General features: G+C 43.7%; 1 protein-coding gene across 3 annotated transcripts in view; it reads right to left on the reverse strand.

Moving 5' to 3' along the window:
• ELAVL4 (ELAV like RNA binding protein 4) overlaps positions 1–26,126 on the reverse strand; it is an 83,941-nt gene that overhangs the window by 15,337 nt on the left and 42,478 nt on the right. For all 3 annotated transcript variants that reach the window (XM_081086665.1, XM_081086664.1, XM_081086663.1), the window contains exon 3: positions 7,746–7,849. In XM_081086665.1, the coding sequence (XP_080942791.1) occupies positions 7,746–7,849 (104 nt within the window). The remainder of the gene's footprint in view (positions 1–7,745; positions 7,850–26,126) is intronic.

The raw sequence follows: 26,126 nt of genomic DNA on the forward strand, positions 1-26,126 counted from the left end.
GGTCTAGATCTGTGCAGCTGAATTTGGTAGCCACTAGCTACATGTGGCTACTGAGTACTTCAAACATATTTAGTGTGACTGAGGAATTGAACTTTTCATTTTATTTAATCTTACTTAATTTAAATTCAAAGTATAACCATCTATGGCTAGTGGCCACTCTCCTGGAAAGAACAGCTCAAGGCCCAGGAGCAACATGAAGTTACAGCATCTCAGACTGGAAGGGACCTTAAGGATCAGTTAGTCAGACTCCAGTCTGGTATAGGAATCCTGTCTTCATCATCCTTAGTGACTCCATTTGAATGCCTTTGACAATCAGGGACTCACTATCACCTAAGGCTAATGTTCTACCCTCATAACTCCCTAAGTTCTCTTCACAGATTCTTGAAATATAGGATTGAGCTTTAGAGTCACTTCAGACTCCCTCCCGTCTCCCCACACTTCAGGGTAATGGAAAAGCAATCATTGTGGGGTGAATGTGTCAGGTTTTTTAAAATCATGAAGCTGAGAATGAGATACAAGACAGCAGGCCAGGGTGGCCAAGAAAGGGCCACTATTTCCTGTGAATTAGAGTCCACAATTCTCCTAACATGGTCAAGGTCTGGGATTCTTTTTTAAGCAGCTCACAACATATTATTGACTGATTTTACACTTGAAGGCTGATAAAGCCCACGCCCCATTCCACGCACGTCTAAAAACCTACATGTCCTCCCAACCTGGACCTGTCTAATTTTCTTTTGTAATCCAGATACAGGACACCGTGGATGGCCTCTAAGATGCTGGATCATATCAACCTCACTGGGCAGGGACAGTAGGGAAACCACCTCCCAAACTCCTATCCCTGTATCTGAAATTATTCACTCAAAGGAAGTGAACAGGGCCCTGGGTAGCACAGCAGCCAAACAGAATCTCTCATGGAGACAGCAGCTTGGTATGACTGGGTAAATGGGGCTCCGGTTTCCACTGGCCTTGCCCGTGTGCCCTCTCCTGGCTCCTTGGGGATTCAGTGATCCAGCCGCCCTTGCTGACCTTGGCAGGGTAAGCGCTCCTGCACTGGCTCTGCCTATAGCTATATAATGGGGGAGGAGAAAAAGGCCTTTTTATTATTAACAAGACTGAGGGAGGCAGTCTATTATTCCTGGGTGGGGTGATATCCGTCAGCAAAAAGTGATCTGCTAACTCTCCGGAAGCATTAAGAGCAGTGATAGGAGAAAGAATTGCTTATGCCAAGTGCAAAGAAAAGATGCCTCAGCGGAATGGAGGCCTTTAGCAAGGCGGGTGGATGCTGGGGGAGGGAGGGAGGCCCGGATCCCTGATGACCCCTGGCCAACTGGAACCTGCAAAACTCAAGTGTGGGAAGATTCCCCTGGAGGCACCGTTAGTGCTATTAGAAGAATAAAGTGAAAATGGAGAAATGGCTAAGCCGCATCACAGCCTAGGGAGGCTGGAATGAAGAGCGCGCTCTCCCTCTCCTTCCTGGAGAAGGGAGATGGTTCCTTTTGAAAAGCCTTCCCCTTCTCTAGTCCTGCTCCCCCCTTGAACTGGGCTCCTGCCTCACAATAAAGCGTCTTCTTACTCTCTCACCCCATTTCCCGACTGAGTGCCAACCCTCCTGGGTTCACTGAGTGGCAGAAACAGCCCTTTTCTCGCCTCATCCCTGAAATCACTCACACCTCCAGTTTGGACAAGAGCTGTGCTCTGTGACTGTTTTACTTAGAGTCATAATTTTATAATTTGAGTAATCGCTTAATGCAATTATTAGAAAAAGACAAGGCATAAAACCATTTGCAAACATGGAACTCAATGAAAAAAGGAAGGAAATATATAAAGATGGTAACCGCGTTGAGTTGGGAATGGCTGATACTGCCTTCATTATAAGATAATACATTTTCCAAATAGTTCTTCAATAAGCATGTCTTGCTTTTAAAATGAGTAATAAAGCTCCCAGGAGAGCTTATGAAAAACCAATGCCTCATGCTGACAAAAACCTACCGCAACAGCCTGCAAGCTGTTGGTTTCTTTCAACAAGCAGCCCTAGTGAACCTTCTTAGAACTTTACTTTGACCAGCTCCCTCTCTTGCTCAGCAACCTACTTCCTTGTACAGTTCCCTCGCTTGCTCAGCTCCCTACTTCCCACAGCCCCTCCAAGCCAAATGGGAACCCTGTAGCCGCATGACCACCCGTCTCACTACATTAGAGTCGGTCCTTGGCATGTCTGTGTTCCCTATAAGACAAGAGCTTCCAGAGGCAGCAGCGAACACTTCCCTAATCCTGCTCCTCAAACATGGGTTAAAGTCTAAACAGAGGTCCTATTACCGTGAACGCTTTAGCGGGAAGAATTCCAAACCCTCAAATCCGATTTGCAATCACTTTTTGCTGAAGGGTCTCAGTGTAACTTGAACGTGTATCCAAACTTTGGATAAACATATCCCTCTTTTGAAGTACCACAGAGCCATCTGATTTTCTTTGTTCCTAATTAACCTGAGACCTGGGGCACTGCCCTTGGATTTGATAGCCTGCTTAACGAGAGGCAGGATTTACATTGCAAATTCAGAGGCTGCTCTTTTGGAGCCCATGGAGAGGTCCAGGACTGGGACAGGCATCGGTGTGGGGTCCAGGAGTACTGGACATCATTTTCTAGACTCCAGAGCCACTTCACCCAATGCTTTCCAGAATCTAAAGCAGCGGTTCTCAACCTATGGGTCGCGACCACTTTGGGGGTTGAACGACCCTTTCACAGGGGTCACCTAAGACCACTGGAAAACACATATATAATTACATATTGTTTTTGTGATTAATCACTATGCTTTAACTATGTTCAATTTGTAACAATGAAATTGAGGGTCACCACAACATGAGGAACTGTATTAAAGGGTTGTGGCATTAGGAAGGTTGAGAACCACTGGTCTAAAGTGATCTATGTTGGAGCCAAGTTGGGGGGGGGGGTGGAGAACTAAACAAACAGCATCCCCAAAGCCCTAAGTGGGGCAAATCATCTCCACTGGGTTCAGGGTTGAAATGTTGAGAAAAGACTCCGTTTCTTCAGTGAGGCGCCAGGCTGCCCTGGCGGGTTGGCAATGCAAGCCCATGACTGCCTGGCGTGGAGCGATGGGAGAATCGCTGGGGCACTGCCTGGGAAGCAGGGGTCTGAGAAGGAATGAGCTGAAGTCAGGTCAGCGCTCAGGTTGATGGCAGAAGCCCTGAATCACGAGTCTGTTTACTCAAGAGCCTGCAAGAGCCACACAATCCACTTGTTTGCTTTTTATATCTCCTTCCCATGCCAGGGAGTATAACTCGTGTGTGTGCAAGGCCAAATGCACACCCACACCCTCACAGAAGGCACGTGCCACTGAACAAACAGGCAGGGCACCATTCCGACATGTATGACCTTCTGCCAATGCCCCCTTTAAAACATTTCTATGTTGTTGTTACTCCAAATCTCACTACCAATGGTGTGATCCTCAGTAAGTCTCTTAACCTCTTTGGGCCTCAGTTTTTTCATTTGTACAGAGAGCACCTCCCTGCAGGGTTATTTTAAGAATTGGAGCTGATCTGCGTAAAGCACCTAGCCCCAGGATGTTTCAAGGTTTAAATGCGATCGAACATGTGAAGGAGATAGACCAGAGTAAATATTCAGTGTCAGGTAGCATTACTGTTATTATTGTTTCCTTTCAAGCTCATGGTCACATATGAAGCAGCTCCTCTTCTGACAGAGCGCTTCACGGAACCTCTGGATGCTAACTCAGCTCCACTGCTGGCCACGTGTGTGGCTTTGGGCAAGTCACTCCATCTCTCTGAGCCTGCTCTCCAAGATGCGGGCTGGGAACCTGGCCACTGTCCCCCCACTAACGAGGTTACAATCCAAAGAATAATTGCTCTGCACTCCCATGTTTGCAAACGTGTACTACATGGTTCCGAGGAGATCTCTGTAATCCATGCTTCCAAAGAAGATGCTTGTTTTTCCAGGCAGGCAAGAAATCCGCAGTCATCCACGCTGGTCATGGTGGCTGACTTAGGGATCGCACTCTTCCTCTGCTTTGATGCTGTGTCTGCGTCGTTGTATTTTTCTTGAGGACAGATGCCTGGCCTTGCCCTCCATACACCCCCAGTATTCACAGTCACATTACATCCCCTTAATAAATGGGAGACAAATATTTGGGGAACCATCACTTGTGGGCACCTTCTCCGAGCAGCCCAGTAATGAGTCATTCACTTCCAATCAGCAAAACAGAGCTTGTGTATTTAAATTTGAGTTCAGAGGCTTCTAGTTGTTTGTCCACAGGTCAACCATTACGTGATGTCTGGCCTACCTACAGAATGCTTTAAAATGTTTTGAGTTGGTATCCAATCTCTAAAATTGGGAGACTTGGCAATGACAAAAATATATCTAGGTTTCAGTTTCTATTGAACAATCGGAAGATCTGGCAGCAATCTAGGCTCAGACCATCAGCAGTAGCTAAAGAAAAGCTGCCCTCTCTCCTGTGCCACAGCTCACTACAGCCTCCACTCCCCACTTTTTCCACTTTCCAGAACTATCTCTGACTCTAGCTGTTAAGTATTAATCTTCAAGGCATAAGAGTGGACTCGGTTTGCCTGCATCTAGGTTGTGCATTACATTTAAAGTAGTGTGTTTTGCATGAAGCACTCCAAATGTGCTCCATAAATGTGAGAAGGAGGGACTAACTTGACTAAAGTTTGCAAACATGTACTAGATCAGTGATTCTCAACCTGTGGGTCGCGACCCCTTTGGCGGTAATGACCCTTTCACAGGGGTCGCCTAAGACCATCCTGCCTATCAGATATTTACATTACAATTCATAACAGTAGCAACATTACAGTTATGAAGTAGCAACGAAAATAATTTTATGGTTGGGTCACAACATGAGGAACTGTATTTAAAGGGCCAGAAGGCTGAGAACCACTGTACTAGATGGTTCCAAGGAGATCTCTGTAATGCATATTTTAAGATAACATTTTTTTCCCCCAGATAGACAAGCTTTCTACTCCTTCATGGAGTTAGAGTAGAGAGATAAATCTCATGTCACTTATCAAAGCAAAAGAAGTAAACAGAGGCCCGAAAGGCAGAAAAGCAATTTTTAAAAATTAATAAATGATGAGACTATTAACAGCACATGAAAAAGGTTTGCTTTTCCTCTCCCCTTTAATATGATTTTTACCTTAAACAGTGTGTCCCTGTAGGAAAGGGAGGAAAAGTTAATAAAGGAACCTATCACTCAAACTTAATTTTTAGTATGGCAAATAAACTGCTTTAATGAAAGGGCTGAAATCCCCAGGTTTGCACATTAAACTTTCATTCGTTGTAGAGAATGGAAGCTATTGATTTAGCCGTGGCATCATGCATTTTGAATCCTACAGTGGCTTGGAAGCCCACGTTACTGCTGGGTGCAAATGTGTTGGCAGCGTTTTGATGCCGGGAGAGCAGAGGGTGGGTGAGGGGTAGGGAGAGGAATATAGGGAAGGAAAGGAGGGAGACTGGCTCTTCACAGAAAGAAAATAATCAATGTTCCTCGTTGCCAAGATCCACTTAGACAAAGCACTACTTCTGACGGTATGATGGGCCAGGGGTGCATTCTGAGATCAGAAAAGCTGGGTTCACTCAGTCTTTTGGGAAATGCCTACAGCTTCAGGGATCACTTAACAAAAAAACCACACAGAATGGATGGCTGATGATTTGAGCCTAAGCTCTTGGGGAAGTTTGGATTTCAAGAAAACTGCAGGGAAGAAAAGTATCTTTCTCGCTTCAAGGTCAGGGTGTCCATCAAGGGAAGAGTAAACGTCTGACATTCTAATACTGAATTGGATAGCACAGAAAAATCAATCCAAACCACAAATACAGCTCTCAACCTGGTGTGGCCTCATCACAAAGTCAGGTGACAGGAGCATCCCATCTTTACTTAAAGCACAAAAATAGGTATGTTTTTCTTTTGAAAGAAATTAATTATCCTACCTCTCAGAGGACTACCCTGTATTTAAGCAACACTCAATTATTTCCTCCTTAGAGAACTCATAGGGATTGATTCTAAGCCAAGACTGAAGCAACCTGAATCAGGCCTATTTTGGGGTCTTTGTGTACCACAGACTGTATGAGATCAGGAAAGATAATTTCTAATCATCTTTAGAAATAAGCTAAACTCAATTAGAAAAGTAAACCTGCCCTGGCCGACTTGGCTCAGTGGATAGAGCATCAGCCTGCGGACTGAAGGGTCCCAGGTTCGATTCCGGCCAAGGGCACATGCCTGAGTTGTGGGCTGGATCCCCAGTAGGGAGTCTGTGGGGAGGCAGCCGATCAATGATTCTTTCTCATCATTGACGTTTCCCTCTCTCTCTTTCTCCCTCCTTCTCTGAAATCAATAAAGAAATATATTTTTAAAAAAAGAAAGAAAGAAAAGTAAAGCTGCAGAAGAAAGGAAGGAAGGAAGGAAGGAAGGAAGGAAGGAAGGAAGGAAGGAAGGAAGGGAGGGAGGGAGGGAGGGAGGGAGGAAGAGAGGGAGGGAGGAAGGAGGGAGGAAGTAAGGAGGGAGGGGGAAGTGGAGAGAGAGAGGGAGGGATGGAGGATGAAAAAAGAAAGGAAGGAAGAAAGGAAAGACAGTCACATAATATATTCCCCAAAGAGAAAGTTTTGTTTTGGTTGCCTCCTAACTATGTTAAGATGCTCTTACACCACTAGTCTCCCCTGTCAGTCTGGCTGTGGGAGAAGCAGCTCTATTGAACTAAGAAGTTCTGGTTGTGTGTTTTCAGACAGAGAGCTGGTGCCATCTATAGATTTCCATTCTGGAAGAGGTTTCTCTTTTGTCCTACTTTGTGTCAGGCTTGCTGTTGTGAGGATAAGAGTGCCCAGGAGACACCTCCCCTGCTGAAATAGGCTATGAAGAATGGGGCTCATTAATTGGCTGGCAGCTGCCCCCAAACAGGATGCTAGGTGGGGCAGCCAGGAAAGGGAGGCAGAGGAGGCAGGCTCCATTCAGGAGCTCACCACTGGCTGTCAGAGGGGGCCTCAAAGCCAATGGCACCACCTCCTGAAGGACCCCATCAGGTGAAGTCTGAACTGAGAGTGACAATCCAGCCGCAGAAGCCTTGGTCTGGAGGAGCAGGCTCTGGGTCACGGTTATTCTTCACCTTAACCCTTGCATAGATATTATTTACTGGTCTGATTATTTTCAGATGCCTGAATGTTCCTTTTGTGGTCATTCCTTTGTTCCTGTCGATTTTGTACACCAGTTCACTAGTGTATTTATTTTATAACTGATTTTTCCTTTTCAAGTCTCAGGAGGGTCCTCTCTACCTTTAGGTAAAGCCAAGCTGCTCAGCCTGGCACATGAGGCCCCTGTCCTCCCCCACCCCCCATCCAAACGTAGGCCACACTAGTCCATATGCTGTTCTCACTCACAATATTTATGTACATTTTCAAAGCATTGCATGTGCTGTTCCCTCTGCCTGGAACAGCTTCTTATCTCAGCTTCTTCCCGTAGCTCAATTCTGGCCATCTCTGCAGACTCAGGCTCACAGGCCTTCCATGTCAGGTACTCATCCCTGACATCCACCGCTCATGTTCCCTCCCTGTGCTCAGCCCTCACTTCACTCTTCCGTAATGATCTGTGTCCCCAGGAAATGTCCTCTGAATAAATAAAGAGCATCACTTCCAGCTTCCTCGTGGCCTTTATTTAATAGAACAAAGGGATGAAATCAACCAGTGCCTCCCAATCAGGAGCCAGAATATCACCTCTTACCTTTATGGTTTTGGTCTGGAGTCTGAGTCCATTTAAAGTGTTGATGGCTTTCTCTGCATCCTTTGGATCAATATAGTTAACGAATCCATACCCTAAACTCTGTCCTGTGGAAACATTTTTTAAAAAAGAGAGAGAGAGAGAAAGAGAGAGAGAGAGAGAAAGCGCTCAATATCTTTATAGAGGTAACACTTTCCATTGCAGTGAATCCAAACCCTCCTAGTATATGGTTCCTGTTATACCAGGATTTACCCTCAGGTTGAGAAATTTCAAATTCTTTCATGTTTCACTCTGGTAAGTGTTTGAGCTCACGGAGCTGCCCAAGGTGGGAACGGGTAAGCACTCCTGCACATCCACACCATATATACACCAATGTCCTCTTAGTGGAGAAGAGGCAGGACAGGGTAGTGGATGGAGAACCAGTGTCATTTGTTAGAGAGAACTGAACTGGAGTCCCGGGAATTTCCCTGTAAGCAGTGCGACGTCTCAGAGATGTGGGGGAGATGGGAGATTAAATGACTTGTCTCCAAAGTTTGTGGCACTTGCCACAAACAGGTTTGAGAGGGTTGGTGAGATATTGCATATAAAATGTCTACCCAATATATTGCTTAGAACATAGTAGCTGCTCAACAAAAGACAGCTCTGCTATGCTTAGTCCTGGTAAACTGGGGCAAGTGCTGGATGCAGGAGCGGTGTCCGCTGCCTCAGTCACGCCAGCCACACCCACACCCAGAGGAATGCAGCAGGAGCTGAGCAGCCAGGATTGCAGGAGACATTATAGTGAAGGCATGGCCAGAATTTTAAGCAGTCGCTGCAAATAATTCATTGCCTCCATCATTCCCCCAGCCCAATAATCATAAAAGAGGGGTGGGTACTATTGGGAAGGACTGAGGAGCTCCTAACTCAAAGGGGGTGTGTGCAGGCACATTCTTCTAAGAGAATTTAGCTCCTTTGGGTGGAGACGGCATCCACTTGTCTGCAAAGAGAGGTGGCAAGTGACAGGGCTCCCCCCCTAAGTGAAATAAAAATAATGTGTTTGCGATCGTGCCACTGATTATAAATAGTCCATCAGCTCTGCCATGTGCCATCAGCCAGAAATATCATTAGGAAACTTTACATTTACTGGCATACCCTTTAAGAAACACAGAGCTCAGGGTGGCTGCAAAACCAGCTGAAACTTCCCAGGCAATGCTATTGATTTGTGGGCGGCTGCAGAGCCGAAGGGGAGGAAAATGACAGGACATCACACGTCAGGGAGGACTGATTACATAAAGCTCCCTTTGGAGTACAGCGGCCGGGGCTAGGAGACAATACAACAAAAAGCCTGCCATGTCCTGGTGACAGGAGCCCATTTCAGCAGCCAAAAAATCTTTCCAACAGCTTCTGTTTTGCTGGTAAATGTCTGTGTTTGTGTCGGTTGTAGGAGGGAACCTGGGAAAACAAGTTGGGTTCTGGATCAGAAAGTGGGTGACTTTGTTATCCTTTATAGGATGGAAACAAAGAGAATCATAAGGAAACGCAAATGCATTTTTTTTTTTGTCCCCCAAATGACAATTCTTTCCATTAGCACATTCCTTTGTGTTTTGGAATAACAGAGTTAGAATAGGAAAAGACAGGGGAAGGGGCAAACTTTTCCAGATATGGCCTTCACCAGCCAGAATTAGTACCTGAAAAAGGAGGAGAGCATGCCGAGCAGCCTCCAGCCACTGGGACCCTTCTCTTCCCCTTTCACTGTGATTGTGGTGTGTGTCTGTCTGTGAGTGTGTACACAGAAGAGTAAATGTGAGAGAGAGGTGTGTGTGAATTACAAGACCTTGCCACACATCCCACAAAATTTTCTGCAAATCAAAAAAGTAAAAGAGACTCATTTCATTGGTTTAAAAATATCATTTATCTTTAATTTGGCTTCACCTCAACAAGCCTAACTAAATTTACCTAATTAAATTCATTTTTATCATGCAAATTTCCATTTTCACCATGCAAATTTATTAGTCCTACCTATCTTGTATATAAGAGAAGCCTTAAAAATGACTGTACTAAAATATTTTTACAGTTATTTATGTTAAACGGTCATGCACCAAGTTGGGCTGCTTCAAAGGGCATTTCAAAAAGCAATACTCTCAATGATAAACCTCAGGTATGAGTTCTAGGAAATGAGTCAGACAGTCAGCCTGTCCCATAAGTACTTTGTGTAAAACTAAAATGAAAAAATATAGACAAAACACTCACCACTTAACTGCAAACATTGAACCTAAATCCAAATAGTTCATAATTCATCACAGTGATGGAATATATGAGGAGGAATTTATCATGCCTACCAGTGATGCATGTTCCCTGATACACTATCTTTCTTTCTAATTATTCATATGTTTACAGAAATCTGAAATAAATAGTAGAGCGGCTATGATTGTTATACATTCTATATTTTATCTTTATTAGAGGCCCGATGCATGAAATTTGTGCAAGGGCCAAGCCCCTTGCAGTCCTGGCTGCCTTGGCCCATCGCAGCTCCGGCTGCCTCAGCCCTCCCAGCCCCGGCTTCGTCCAGAAGGTAGTTTGGCTGTCCGGTCTAATTAGCATGCTATGCTTTTATTATTATAGATTGTGGACCTTGGTTTCAGGAGGAAGAAACACTCTCAGGTCTTGGGAAAGTTCTGAAGATCAAGTGAAGGAAAGGACTCCTGAGTCATAGCTCTCCCCCTGCCTGTATCAGTCCCAAACCCACCATCACCTTAGTACTTGACGACAGTATTATCATTATGTGCTCTAGCTTTAGAGAGAGAGACTGTGCTTAATATCGAGAAAGAGGGTGTTCTAGGAAAAGTAAAAACCAGATGAATATCCTTTTAGAAAGCAAGAGGAAAAACGATTGGAGATACTCCTTGATATGAAATAACGAATTGCAAACTTTAAACAGAACACTGCATTGAACAAGAGGAGGGCAGAAGTGGAAAGCTTGCTTGTGAATTGAAAGCTATGAGATAAGCTGGCAGCCCAGTGAAACTACCTGTGGTTAACCTAGTTCCCAAACAGGCTGCTTCACGGGCCTCTTGCCATCACAGGAGTCCTGCTAAGTCTAATAAAAAGTGCTCTATGGAACTAAAGACCCTCTTTATAACAGTCTATAGAGGACTAAATCCCTAGGTAGAAAATATAAAATCCAAAGACCCATTTCTTTCAAAATTCTTTTAGTAGTGGGGGAGAGTAAAATAAGGAAGAATTTTGTGTTTTGGTGGCCATATACTGGCGATAGGTTGTGGGTTTGCAGTTCCGTATTTAAATGTACATTTCAGTTGGGTTTTGGAGTAAACAGGTTTTTTTCTTACCAAGCTTTTCTTAAATCTGAACATGAGTATTTCTGTTTTTGTAAATCGCACATGCACAACACAAACACATGCTGTGTCCTCCTAGTATGACGTGGCGAAATCTCTATTCTGCTATAATGATTTGTACACCTAACTTCTCCCCTTAGACGTCAATCACTTCTCTCCCTAAAAACTAGCTTATAAAAGTTCGCATCTTTGAACATAGAGGGTACTCAACAAATACTGGCTACGTGAAAGAATAGATAAACACATTTGTACTAATTCTTTAATTCTGGAAGCATATGACCAGATGTTTTTATGTTTGGGGGGAGAAGAGGTAGAGGGCGGGTCCTTGGGGAAAGGAGAAAACACGACAATAAGCTAACATCAGGGATGATTGGAAAACACAACACAGACAAAAAATGTCCTAGGTGGCTTCTGCAGTATCGTTCAGGTGGACGATAAAACCCATCCCTGCCCACCTTCCACAGAGACTCTGGGTTTCCAAAGTACTCCCCCCTCTCCCCCTCTTCTGTCGCAATTAATTCCCACAACAGCCTGTGGGAGAGATAATCATCATTTTACAGATGTGGAAACTGAAGTGCGGGGAAAACACTACTTTTCCCTACGTTACACAGCTGGATCTTAGTCTAGGTCAGGGGATGGGGAAATTGTTTTACACATAGGGTGAGATGGCAAATAGTTTAGCATTGGTGGGTCCTCTAGGCCCTGTCATGACAACTCTGCCATTGTAGCATGAAAGCAGCCACAGACGACATGTAAACAAATGAGTGTCTGTGTTCCAATAAAACTTTATTTAGAAAAACAGGCAGTGGGCTCAATTTGTCTTTTGGGCCATAGTTTGCCCCGGTCTAGAGCCTTTGACTCCAAATCTGGTATCCTTTGTGATAACCACAGTTACTCCATTTGAACTAAAATGTTATTGACAACTATTTTGAGGCCCTGAAATACCTCTGAGGCTTTTCTGAATCACCTAAGAAAAAGCAGATTATCGCTGATAGTTTGCGTTAAGCATTTTTAATTTGTACTTAAACTCTAGGGATGTGACCACCATAGCTGATATAACCCCTCATTTTCCCAGTCATTCAGGACAGAAGTTGTTGTCCCTTGCCTTTGAGGTCATGGGGGTTATGACAGCAGGATTCCGAATGTGACATCCTCATGGCTGATGGCAGCAGCAGAGAAGTTGTCCGTCCTCTTGCAGGGCTGGCCAGAAGGAACCTCAGCATTTCTGCACTGCTAACCTGCACAGCTTGCTCTTTCTGTCTTCAAAAAGCGTCATCCTCCAGAAACCTCACAGTTACTTCCCTCATCTGCAAAGCCCCCGAGGGGGGCTGCCAGATGGGTAGCTGCTGTTGATGAAAACTTCTGAGTTGAGTAAGGAATTTTTGTGGATGTTAGAACCCCTAGCTCAGGCTGAAATTCTGTTCTCAAAGCACATGATAAAATCCCCAGTCACCTCAAGATCACCTGTGTGGCGGTAATCCACATGCTGGGTTAACCGAAGCCAACTCCACATCCCAGGACTCCCTCCTGCCAGTCCCGAGGGCTTTCCTGGCTGTCAGCTGCCTTGAAATCTACCTGAACTCACCCAAAAGAGGGCAGAGAGCTCTGCGGCTGTTACTGCATACGTGTGTGCGGGCAGTAGGGTGGGGGCTCAAAACCATATTTTCTGTATAACGTTGGTTAAGTCATTTAAGCTTCATCAGCCTGTTCCCTTATCTGGAAAACAGGGATAATCCCTTATCCTCACAATCAAAGGATCACTGTGAGGATTAACTATATTAGCATGTGGACGAAGAACTGCTACAATTTATTCAGTGCCTATTTTATGCCAGGCACTATGCTAAATGGCCTAGTAAGAGGACCTAATATAATCCTGTGTGAAATGGGTACACAAGGCCCATTGTGCAGATACGGGAAGCGAGGCTAAGAAGTGTTAACCTGCCCAAGTCAAACAGGAAGTAGGCTCCAGGGCTAGGATTTGCATGGACCCAGGTCTGTGTGATTTTGCAGCTCACGCTTTCTCTCTATGGGGTCTGGCCTCTGTGCCAAGGCACTGCAGAGTGTCGGGCATCAGGTAAGAACTCAAGGGGAGGCACAAACCCTGTGTGGGGATCTCCTTCCCTCCTTCACATTGACAGGGGCTGCTTTGAGATGCGGCTGCATCCATGGGTCTGCCCTATGCCACCCCTTTTCTGTGAGAGTTTATATCTGTTTGGCTGAGTCTTGACTTTTTTTCCTGCAAACTCAGTGTTTGTAAAGCCAACTAGTCAGAAGATTGATTTTCTGTTAGTAGTTCACACAGTTGCTGCTTAAAGTCTTACTGCTCTAAGTATGTCCCTACACCAGCATCACTGGCATCACCTGGGGACCTGTAAGAACTGCAGCTTCAGCCTATCGCTGTGTGACCCTGGCAAAGTTAAATGAACCTCCCTCCACCTACACATCTTACCCGGAGTCACAGGGAAGGGAAGCACTGATGGGAAAGCTCTCAGAATTTCTTAATATTTGCTATTACTTTTCATCCCCAAATTTTGCATTCCTACTTTGCTCCTTTCTGTCGCAGTCATCTCATCTGCAAAATGGACTTAGTATTATTTTTATGGAGTTATTAGAAGGATTAAAAGTGATAATGCAGGTAAAGTACCTGGTTTATAACAGATGCTCAGTAGATGGTTCCTTTTCTTCCTTCTCCCAGCCCCTTACACTATTGCCCGAGAGGATGCTATCTCCTCAATGAGGTCCAGCCTCTTTGAAGGTGAAGAATGTTTTTGATGCTTTTCTTTTACCTTGGAGCACATATAACTGGCTTCTCCTACATGGTAGATACTATGAGTGGGCCCCAAAATAACCAAGGGGATTTATTACGTTGAAGGGAAAGACAAATATAAGAAACTAGAGGCCTGATGCACAAAATTCATGCAAGAGCAGGTCTTTGCGGCCCTGGCTGCCTCGGCCCTCATGGCCCTGTCTGACTCACAGCCCCACCCCCTGCCTCCCACCCAGTGGTCATTCTGAAAGGTCATTCCAGAAGGTTGTTTCAGAAGGTCGTTCTGCCGTCTGGTCTAATTAGCATATTAGCTCTTTATTATATAGGATAATTATAGTTCAGCAAAAACAATAAATATACCAGAGATTTTTCTTTTAAAGCTGCATATAGGAACAGAGAGGAGGTGGAGACTGATTTTAACTGAGCAGAGTAGGGAAGGCTTCCTGGAGGTGGGGGCTTTTAAGTTGGGCTTCGAAGAAAGATTAGAATTTTGATAAGGTTCCCTCATCAAAGGATGGGATTCCATTCCTGAGGCTGAATTCAAGCACTATATTAACTTATCCTGTAGACATTTATTAAGCATTTATTATGTGCCAGGCATATTCACTAGGAATATAGCAGAGAACAAAAAATACTTGGTTTTTGCCATCAGATTTGGGATGAGGGAGTAGGATAAGGAACACATAAAAAATTATAAAGTTTGTCAGATGATGCTGAATTCTAGGGAGAAAAGGGAAAGGCAGTGTGTGTGTGTGGAGGGGGGGATGTGAAGTTACAATTTTTTAACACAGTGGTAAGGTAACGCCTCACTACTAAGGTGACCTGAGAGCAGAGACCTGAGGGAAAGGAGGTAGCCAGTCCCCCCACCCCATCTGAGGGAAGGGCATTCCAGACAGAGGGAATCTCATGTGCAAAGGCCCTGAGGCAGGAGCATGCTTGGCATGTTGGAGCAATGGCACAAGTGAATGTGAGGGCCACTTACCATAGCACTTGTCAAGTGAATGAAAAGAGGAAAGGACCATCCCTTGTTTCTTAAAGCTGATTCTACAATGCTGCTGAGGAAGACGTGTGGCAATCATTTTAGTGCCTCCCCTCAGCCTTACAGATCAGATAAACACTCTCACTGACACATCTTTTCAAAATGATCCTCACTAGATAAGAGGAAGTAGAGGCCAAAATGGTATTTTATTCATCTCTGTATGCCCAAGGTCTGTGATTTGTTTTGGACATCCAGTAAATGTCTGTTGGTTGAATGAATGAATATTATCTATTTACACCCTCTTAATCAACCTCAATTACCCATATACCAAACAGAAAGGCACCAGGAAGAGTGGCAAAATCTTCCACCAGGGTATCACCTGTGTCTAGATCAGGGGTGGGCAAACTTTTTGACTCGAGGGCCACAATGGTTTCTTAAACTGGACCGAAGGGCCGGAACAAAAGCATGGATGGAGTGTTTGTGTGAACTAATATAAATTCAAAGTAAACATCATTACATAAAAGGGTACGGTCTTTTTTTTTTTAAGTTTTATTCATTTCAAACGGGCCGGATCTGGCCCACGGGCCATAGTTTGCCCAAGGCTGGGTTAGGTGCTGGTAAGAGGTATGGAACCAGATCCCATGAGACACATCTGAAAGCCTCGTGGGCTGTAGAATGAAGGACAGAAGACTCTCGAGGTGCACAAGGTCCCTTCCAATCTTTGAAAGGCTGTCACAAAAAGGCAGGGGTAGATTACTCTGTGGGGGCCTCAGGGAGAAGGCAAGAATCACGCAATAGAAGAGGGAGTAGATTTTGCTTTGGCCAAAGTAAGAACTTTTTAATAATGATTTTATGAGGGTGTGGGCTGCCATGTGAGGCTGCCCCATGACTAGAATTATGGCAAATGTGAATGCAGACCTACATTTTATCAGGAAGATGCTACAGCAGTTAGCAAGATGGGTCCATAAGATCCCTTCTAATGTTAAGATTCAAAGATTCTAAATTACATTTATTTAGACCAGTGGTTCTCAACCTTCCTAATGCCGCGACCCTTTAATACAGTTCCTCATGTTGTGGTGACCCCCAATTTCATTGTTACAAATTGAACATAATTAAAGCATAGTGATTAATCACAAAAACATTATGTAATTATATATGTGCTTTCCGATGGTCTTAGGCAACACCTATGAAAGGGTCGTTCGACCCCCCAAAAGGGGTCTCGACCCACAGGTTGAGAACCGCTGATTTAGACCCATGCTCATAACTTGTTTCAGTTTATTCCGATTTTTAATTGAGAAAATAAGAATAATAAAGGATATTTATTAAGAACCTACTATAGGCCAAGCACTTTACATACATCATTATTTAAATCTTTGCAACCTCTGAAGCAAGCCTTTCTACAGAAGGAGAAACTGAGTCCCAGAAAGGAGAAGTAACAAACCCAAAGTTATTTGGCCAGAGAATAATAGCCAGACGCATACCCCTTTAAGCTGTGCCCCGGTTTTCAGAATACATGCTCATCTGTGTACTGAACACCTGTCCTGACAGAACACAGTGTGCCCGAGACTTCGAGAAAAGCTCAATATATTCTAGAGAGGTTCAATATATTCTAGTACTATCTCTAAGTTCTCATTCTTGCCATTTAATTCCAATATATACCCCAAATTATCCCATTCCTATCTTCTAACTTGGTGTGTCTGTCAGACTATATCTGTTACATCACAGAATTGCAGTCTTGGAAAGGACTTTAATACCAATCATTTTCAGGTCTCTTCTTCCACAGATTTGGAAAGCGAGGACCAAAGAAGCAGCAAGGAATTCATGGCCTAGTATGAATCAACAGTGATAGTTTTAAAGTACTGGTTAGGTGTCATGACAGTGAGAAGGAGAGAGGGTTTCTGGAGGATATACCTGAGCTGAGACTAATTTGAAAAGACTCTAGAAGATAACAGGCAAAAGACAGAGAAGAACACTCCAGGCGGAGGGGACAGCATGAGCATCCATCCCTTCAGGAAAGTGGCCTGCCACTGAGTTTATGGCCATCACTGCCAGGAGGCCAGGGATTGTTGATATCAACCTGGACTGTCAATGCTGTTTCTAAGCAGAATCTGTGCTCAGTTGCATAGATGAGATCTCTCCATACCTCTGGCAGGGCCTCAGGAGTTATTAGACATCTGAAATTTTGAGTGTGTCTGCTCTCTGCCAACAACAAACACTATTAAAAAAGACAGGACACAGCCTTACTGATTCTGAATTCCTAAAGTATTTAAAATTATATTGAGCCAGTACTTGGTTATTTCCAGAGGCTACATCCTGGCTTCCTAAGTAGATGTGATTTCCCAGAGGTTGAGAACTCATCATGTGGCATCAAGATGGCAACAAGCACAGCACTTGGCCCACGGTGGGCATTCAGTACAAGCTCACTGAACCAAATGCATTTCTCAATGGGCCCTAAGTTCCTTAAGGCAGGAACAGGGGTCTTATTAATCTGATATGAAGAATGTCTGGGACATAGTAGGCTTTCAATAAATTTATGTTGAATGGATGAATGAATTCGATAATCAAATGAACAGTATCAAGAACAGTTATCATTTTTTAGTGCTTACTGTGTGCCAGTTACCGTACTGAGTAATTTCTCTCCTCATTCCAACTTTATTGAGGTATAACTGACAGGATTGTGAGATATTTCAAGTATACATCATGATGACTTGATATCCATATACATTGTGAAAGGATTGCTACCATCTAGTTAATAGTACATATTTCTCTTTTTGTTGTTGTTATACCTGAGTGTTTATTTTTATCTTCTCATCGACTCCCCCAAACAATCCTACAGGTAAGCATTATCACTGCCATTTACAATCAAGGACACGATGTCCAGAGGTCTCAGATCCCAAGACCATCTGGCTCCAAAGCCCACACAGGCTTTAATAGTGTTTCTGACTTCGGATACAATATTATCAAATTGTTCAAGTGACGTGAAACAATGCCTCTGTTAGGAGGGTGAGGCACGTGGAAATTCACAAAGTGTACACAGTGATTTCAGCAGTCCCCAAAGCAGAAAGGACCAGTTAGTTACAAAGCTATACTCTTTCATAAGGAACACCAACCAATTCTCAAATGAGTGCTTTTTGTTTTTAACTTCTTTTGGCTTGTCCTATAAAATAAGTTATTACAAATGACAGTTCTTATACATTTCAATAACAAACCTCAATAAATGAAAAAAAAAAAAAAACGGAACTAATTTGAGCCCTACTTTTCTTATGTCTTTCCAAGAAAGAAAGGTGATTCTTTCTTGATAAATAAAAAGTAACTATCAAGTATTGCTTAAGAAGAAACAGAAAGAAGAATCTATTTTAGGTAATGTACCAGGGACAATAGAAGCTTTCCTGACAAGTATCTCCCCTTCAGCATTTATCACACAAAAAGAAGTGTTCAGATGGATGACCCTGGGGGCAATGAAAGACTCTTAATCAAAACAACATGATATTAAATTATGTTCAGAAGATTTTACTGATAGGAAAGAATAGTCACACAATTAAAAATATTTTTGACAAGAGTTGAAACAAAAAGAAGGGGAATTCGGCAAACTCCCCGCTAGCCAGAGAAATGAACCAGCACTCTGACTTCTAGAGGCTGGCTTAACTCTTACATGATCTTTGTTTCAAATAGCCAAGACTCCACCCAGAATGGCTATGAACCCACAGGTGATTCCTGAAAGGTAGCTGATGTTAGATGAGGGTTTAGTATCAAAGGAAGGAGAGGCAGAAAAAGTTGTCAGGTTAATGCTAATTACATACACTGTAATTAGCCTTTGGGCCAAATGGGACTGTCTGTGGGTGAAATGCCTGTGAGTGAAAGGAACTGTTGAATCTAGGCACTAAGACAAGGGCTTCCAAATCTCCCATCAGACACTATTCTTAAAAAGGGGCAGGTGAAGGGGCCTGATGTCATGTTGGGATTTAGATTATAGGAGATAAGTTATGTGAGAGGGCTTGGCACAAGGTAGATGCTTCACAAATATTACCTGAATATAAATCTATGAAAACTGCCTTTATTCAAAGAAAAAGGAAATTCATAGCTCTCTATGAGGGAGGAGAAGTAAATAACGTGTCTCTGTAGAGATAAGTCAGGATGTCAAATATGAGCTGGAGAAGGACTTTGTCTGAAAATCTCTGTCAGTGTGCCATTTCTGAACAAAGGGGTTGGGCTCTCTGGTCACGGACTTACACTAAAAGCTGTGTGAAACGCAGAGATGAATACCCCCGCCCCTGTTGTCAAGAACGTCATTGATAGTACAGTACCAGATGTGAAGCTCACATCCATGGTCTTGACAGCTCAGTTCAGTTCCAACAAATGTTTAAAAAGACAGAAATTCCCCAGATCCAGGAAAAGGAAGAGAAAAAAAGAAGCAAAAGTACGTCTTCCCTTTTCATCACCATTCAGCTTGCAGGTAAGAAAGAAAAAAATAATAATAATAAAGAAAGGAAAACCCAAGCACAAAATAACTCATGCAGAAATGAATCTGTAGAGTAGGAATGGAGGAGGGAAGCCATTTTTGAATTTTTATTTTTTTTAAAGCGACGGGCTTCTCAGGGAATGGCTACACCAAGCAAGGGTGGTCAGCCTCGCTACACGGAGCCAAGTACCTGGGGAGGTAACAATGAAGGAGGTTCCAGGAATGCACGTGAGAATCACAAAATGTGAACACCTTCTAACGGGCCGGTTCTTTTGGACAATGGAAAATGAAACGTCATCTTGATGACCAGGAAACAGAATGAACCCATAATTTAAGTCACGCTCAATACATGCTCAGTACTCCATACTTTTCAATAAGAATGCCTACAGCATGTGACAGGGCTATGCTGGTGGCAGAGAGGGGGGTCTACATGGTACCCTTTTCTGTCCCTCTTGAGAGTTAGTAAGACTTTCTAAGGCCTGCACTTGCCCACTCACATGCAGAAGAGGATGCTACCTCTTTCTTAACAAAAGGGACGAGGCCATCATGTAGGAACTGAACTGTCCCAAACTGCTTCCTTCCCTTCCACCCACAAACTTATCCCTAATGCAGCTCCACACTATCCTCCTGGTTTAGAATGTATAGTCCACAAAATGCTGGGAAAAAAAGCTTCCTTGGGTAATGAATGCTATGTATTAGCTATTAAGGTATATAATGCACATTAACATAGACTCAGAGAAGGCGTGATAAAAAAAAACACACCCCTTTTTAGGTTGGTTCACTTCAGTCTCCCAAACTCATTTGGTCACAGAATCCCTTTTAAAAACACATTATCTATTACACATCTTTGGGAAAGGCTTTTAGATGGGATTCCCAAATAAACATTATTCTTTGAAACAGGACTGAATATGTCTCAAGATTAATTACCCTAAAGTGGGGGAGGGGTCTGGGCCCCAACTCTGAGCTAGGATTCCTGAGATACCAGAGGGGCGAGCAGGAAACAAGGAGACCAAGCCAGAGAATATGTCTAAGGTCTCTTTTCACTGTGATACTCCAAGATTCTGTTCCTCAGAAGACGTCACATAGACATGCTTCTGGGATAATATAGTCACAGGACAGAGATACATAGTGGGGAGGGTGTCAGACATCTGAGGACATATTTTCATGTCAGTATAAGTTGCACAAGTTTGGTTCTAGCTCATCTGTGTTAGTAATCAGCATGCAGTGAGCTCAAGGAGTTTCACTAGAAGAATCAAAGACCCAAGGAAAAAACAAACAACATTGTGTGTGGCTGTATGGACCCCCAAGCAAGAGCACACACATTTAGGTCACACATACAGGCACACACATGCACATGAGCGATAGTTAACTAACGAGGCATATAGCAGTGGAAGGCAGTATATAGTGTTGCAGATTAAAATAGAGGCTTTGGAGTCAAATAAACATGGATTCAACTTTGCTCTGCCACTTAGAAGCTGTGTGACCTTGAACAAGTTACTTAACCTTTCTGAGCCTGTATCCTCACCTATAAATAAGGCTAACAGTAACTGATCCTTACAGAGCTGCTGTATGAATTATATTACTCTATGTCAAGTGCTGTTCTGGATGTTTTAAATATATTGATGCTAATAATAATCCTATCAATATCCTTATTTTCTAAATAAGAAAATGGAGGCACACAGAGAATAAGAATTTGCCTGTTACATAGCCAGTAAGTGGTGAAGCTGGGATGCAAATGCAGGCAGTCTAGCTCTTAATCACTAGGCTATCCTGCATACCTCAGTCCTGGATTAGAGTAGGTCCATGATATTCCCCTGGATGACACAGATACAAATACACAAACACCTACACCTTCTCTTCCTCTCTGGCTTTTAAAATGTGCTGTTTTCATCACTGGTTTACTATTACATGATGCAGTTCAAATGGAAAGTGTGCAGACACCAGTTTCCCAAACACAAGGATCCTATCTGGCTGCTCAAGGAACGCAGGAACGAACCCATCCCTGAGAAATGTGGTTCATTCTGAACAATGACTCACAACCACTATCTTCACAAACAGCCTGCTAATTAAACTTTCTTATGAACTCTGCTAACTAATTTTTCCAATGCATGGAGGAAAAATCATTCATTATAGACCGGAATCCAAAATCTAATATTAACGGCACAAGTAGGATCTGTGGCATTGTAATTTGATCAGCTTGAGCATTAATAACAGTTAGACACTGATGTCTGAGAGAGTTAATCAGCTTTTGCTGATTTGCGCATAGATAACTGAACAAAACATCTGGAAGGCAGGCCGTAAAGCAAAGCTAGCTTATCACAGGGTTGTGAGGGGGGGTTAGTATTTGCTTTACCCTCTTAAATCCCCTGCTTACAATGTCCTATCTTCTGGGTGACCACTGTAATATCCTGAATTGGTATAGCACTTAGCGACTTACCAACACATTAGCAGCTCATCTGATGTCACAACACAGTAAGGCGGAAGAAGCCTGTGTTATTATCCCCATATTATACACAACCATCTGAAGCACAGAATTGTTTGGCCCACTTAAAGTCCCACAGCTACGGCCAGAATGAGAAATTGGTGGATCCTTCCATTTTATCATGTTGCCACTCCTAAATGTGACCTGATTTTAAAAACAATCTCAGAAATCATCCTGACATTTTCAAATACTGAACCAAAGGCTTTCATTTACAATCTTCCAGAACCACTAAAGCGGCTGTTCGTTATCACTGCAGCTATTTCTGAGGCTTACTGGAATGCATCCTACACAGCCACACTCACGACTCGGGATGAAACAGCAAGAATGCGGGGGACACTCCAGGAATGTTTCTTGTCCCAATTGGCAGCAGCGTGTGGTCAGACAGACATGGGCACACAGGCAGCGTGGCCACTTGCCAGCTGTGTGACCTTGGATCAGTCACTTGAAACTCCAGGGGCCTTAGTTTCCTTACCTCTTGGGATGAAATGAGATAAACAGATGGCAACTAGCAGTGCTTAATAAATGCGAGTTCTCATTCCACTTCCCTGCTTTCTCATATGCTGTCTCCTAATTCCTACTTGGAATCACATAATGGAGGACTGAATCAGGAAAAGAGATTCCATTTCCCTTTCATTTCTTTATCCATTTGTTGGCCCAAGGGTAGGACCCTTGGTGGGAGGGGAGTGAGAAGGCTAAAAAGGGCTAATTCCAATGTAACCCTGATATTTGGGGGGCTAGCGAGCTGAATCCATACCAGCAAGCTCAGTGTACATTCTTGATCACCTATAATTAAGCCACTACCTCCTTCCCAGATACTGGTCTTGCAGAACCTGTTACAGAGGCCATAAAACTGTGAACAGTGCACTGCCCTGGAGGGAGGGTTATTAACACTGGCACCAGGCCAAACCATCAGATAGGGCATGGAGACCCCCAACACCTGGGGGCCTTCTTGCAAGGCCCGCGAAAAGGACTGGAAGCATAATCCATATTTGTGGGACAAAGACCTCAGGGAGATATAAAAAGAAGCCCCCTGCATGTTACTTTACTCAGATTTGGAAAGTTATTCCCTGAGTCCACTGGCGGAAATAAAACGTGTCCCTCCTTTTCTTTTAAAGCATTGCTCGGTTTTCTTTGGTCTTCTGCAACAGGGGAAGGAGTTATGAGACAGAAGGGGGCTCTTATAGGTTGCTTTAATTTACAAGTGCCCTCACAAGTACCACCCTGAGAAGGTAAGGTAAGGATTTATCTTCTTACTGAATATTGAGAGAATGGAAGTCCAAGGGGATAAAGTGACTTAGGCAAAACCACCTGTTAAGTGTGTATCTGAGTGAAGGCTGGGGGATGGGCAGGACTTCATTAAAGTCTGTCTCACTTCTGGTTGGTTCATTGCACTGTGTCTGGTATTTCTGACAAGGAAGCGTTTGGATGGTTATGTGTGTTTCAGGGTGAGGAGCATACTGGGAAGAGAAGAAATGGCTGAGGACGAGTTCCAGTTTCCAAGGTCAGGACTAGGAAGTAAGGGGGACATTCAATTTTCCTGTGTGTCGCCAGGCTCAGGGTCCTGGGTTGTGGGGAGCCTGCCAGAACTCACTGCAGGAACCTTCGCCAGGAAGATGGAGGCAGCGGACTGAACTTTCAGTGTGCCCAACCTCGGGGTTTGAGGACTGAAGAGTCTAGGAGCCAGGAACACCTCAGCTCAAGGCGGCAGGCGAGAAAGCCCCTTCAAAACACCTCCTCTGGCCCCTGCTGACACAGGTGTCCATGAAATAGGAACTCCGCCAAGGCAGCTTCTCTGTGTCTGCCTGCTCTGGCCACGAAAATCAAGTCAATCAAACCAACAGGAGTTCAAGCAAGAAAATGAGCAAAGGAAAACGCTATGCATGTGATCTCGGGCTTCACATCTCATCTGTATTACAGCTGGCGACTCTCTCCACAGTTGTGCGTGTGGTGGGAACAGGGGTGGGGCTGGGATCCTGGTTACCGCTTGAGAATGGGCTCCAGTTGTCAGCATCCAGTTTTCCTTAATATAAAGAACACTCAGGCGAGGTGGTCTGTTACTTCTCAGAGAAGTTACCTCGCCACATTTAATTTACAAATTTTCCTTCTCGGTCTCCTCTTACCATTCTACACCCATTGCCTAGTTCTGCCTTGCTTTGAAAAGAAAAATCTATGGGTATTTTAGTTTTACCTCTTTTCCATATTATCTTATAAGCCATTGGAAATCCTTTTTGGATCAAATGGCATATAAAAAAGTAAGGAGGCAGAAAGAGAGGGCAGGACAAAAAAGAAGCAAAGCAAAGAAAAAAAAGAAGGACCAGGAAAATAAGAAGCCAGGTGCTCTTGACTCAAGTCTTCTTTGGGCTACATTGGCCTCATTTTTAAAGTGAGTACAGATATTGCCTCTCTTGGCTATTGCAATAGGGTCAAAGGAAGTACTAAATCTAAAAGCCTTTGAAAATAAACAGGAAGGAAAAATACCGGAAAAATGATTGAGTATACATTTTATGCTCAGACCACCAATAAGATGATTTAATTTGATTCACGATGTTTGTGAGGAGAAGTTTCTTAGCGGCCATAGAAATTAGAGTAATTAACCTAACTGGGCTGTGTCCACTTAATGTGGATGGGGTCTCGCATCTCACCAGATATCCAACTACAAAACAAGGGCCAAGCAGAAAACCAAACTTTTAAGTCAGCGAGAAACTGAAGTGTAGGTGAAAAGTCACTGAGAGAACATGTATCTGACCTCAGTGAGATAGACAGTGATTCTCAACTCACAGATGCCATAGGAAGTCTGAATATTGCCCAGCTCCTTCTGTGTTCGGTCAGGTTATCAGAAGACTTGGGTTCAAATCTCTGCCCCACTACTTACTAGCTGTGACCTTAGATAAACACTTAACCTCTCTGAGTTTCAGTTATTTCAATATAAAGAGAATACCTACCCACAGAGTAGTCCTTACTGTTCTATTCACTATCCCTTGCAGATGTCTCTGAAGCTTGGCTCAGCTACTTCCTCTACATGGATCTGTCTCCTACAATCTACTCTTTACCAAGTTCAAGGCTCACTCCTATCTGACACTTGTTCCAAGAACCCCAGCCCACGGCCATCTTTTTCTCCTTTGAACACGTATAGCTGATGTCTTCATCTTCATTCAGCAGAGGCAGAGTGGTAAGGTAACAGAAAGACCATGGCTTTGCAGTCAGACAGATCTAGCCCCACTGTTCAGCTGATTCTAAGTCTTGCCTTCCTTATCTGTAAAATTGAGATGATACTACTGATCATACATAACTGATATAAAGCTTCAGTGAGGTAACATATATAGCTGACACATAGTAGGCATCCCATCAAACCTCCAACTTCGCTGTATTGTTAGAGCACTTTTGTGCTATCTTTCCAATGAAATATAAGAGCCAGGGTCAGGAAGGGTGAGCTTGGGCCGAGGTGAAAAACAAAACAAAAATGCCCATAAAATAGCAAAGTGGATGTGTAAGTGATATGCATTATGAGCAGGCTCCCTGCCCCATCCAGACCTGCAGGCTTCTGGAGGGCCCGTAATTTGTCCTGGCTTCCCTGACTCATAGCCTCTTTAGCAGCAACACGTGGGCACAAACTATGTCTTAACCTCTTGGCTTCCTTACAGACCCAGATACAGAATTTCAGAGAAGAGAAGGAAATAACGTTTGGTCTGAGAAGAACAGACACAAAATAAATACTGTTGGCTGATTGAAAATGTTCTGCAAAGGTAAAAGCCTTATACAAATGTATGGTCTTGATCTGAATTTTATCTTCTCTCCAAACTAGAAAAACCTTCTTCTATCAAAGCTCCATTTGGGGACTGGAGAGTAAGCGGAAAGGCAACGTAAAGATCTTTAGTTCTTGTAAGGAATAGAGACATACAGAGCTCATCAGCTAAAAGCACTGAGAGATGGGGAAGGGGGGTGGGGGAGCAGACTGAAAAAGGAAATCACCACTACCACACCTCCCAGAAGACAAAAGAAATGTGAATTTCCCATTAACACATTTCAGAAAGGCTTTCTTCCTACCCTGCAGCTGATGAATTACATTGTTGGATAATGTGTGGAAATTTCAGTTTGACATTACCTTCCAGTTTAGTTCCTAGTCTCAATCAACCAGGTCATTTTACAGAGAAGAGGGGAGCGAGCAAGTGAGCATGTGTGGGAGTGTGTGTGTATGTGTTGGGGGAAGGAAGGGAGGCTGGTGAACAGGGAATTGGGCTTACGAACCAAACCGTCAGCTAAAGTACAGAAATAGAAAAGCCTTAAAATACCCAGGCCTGATTCACATCCTAGGTAAAAATCCTTTGAGACATCGCTTCTGGTTATCTGAGTTTGGAAGCAGGACAG

The sequence above is a fragment of the Myotis nattereri genome, assembly GCF_964212035.1.
Source record: "Myotis nattereri genome assembly, chromosome: 3".
NCBI classification, from domain to species: domain Eukaryota; kingdom Metazoa; phylum Chordata; class Mammalia; order Chiroptera; family Vespertilionidae; genus Myotis; species Myotis nattereri.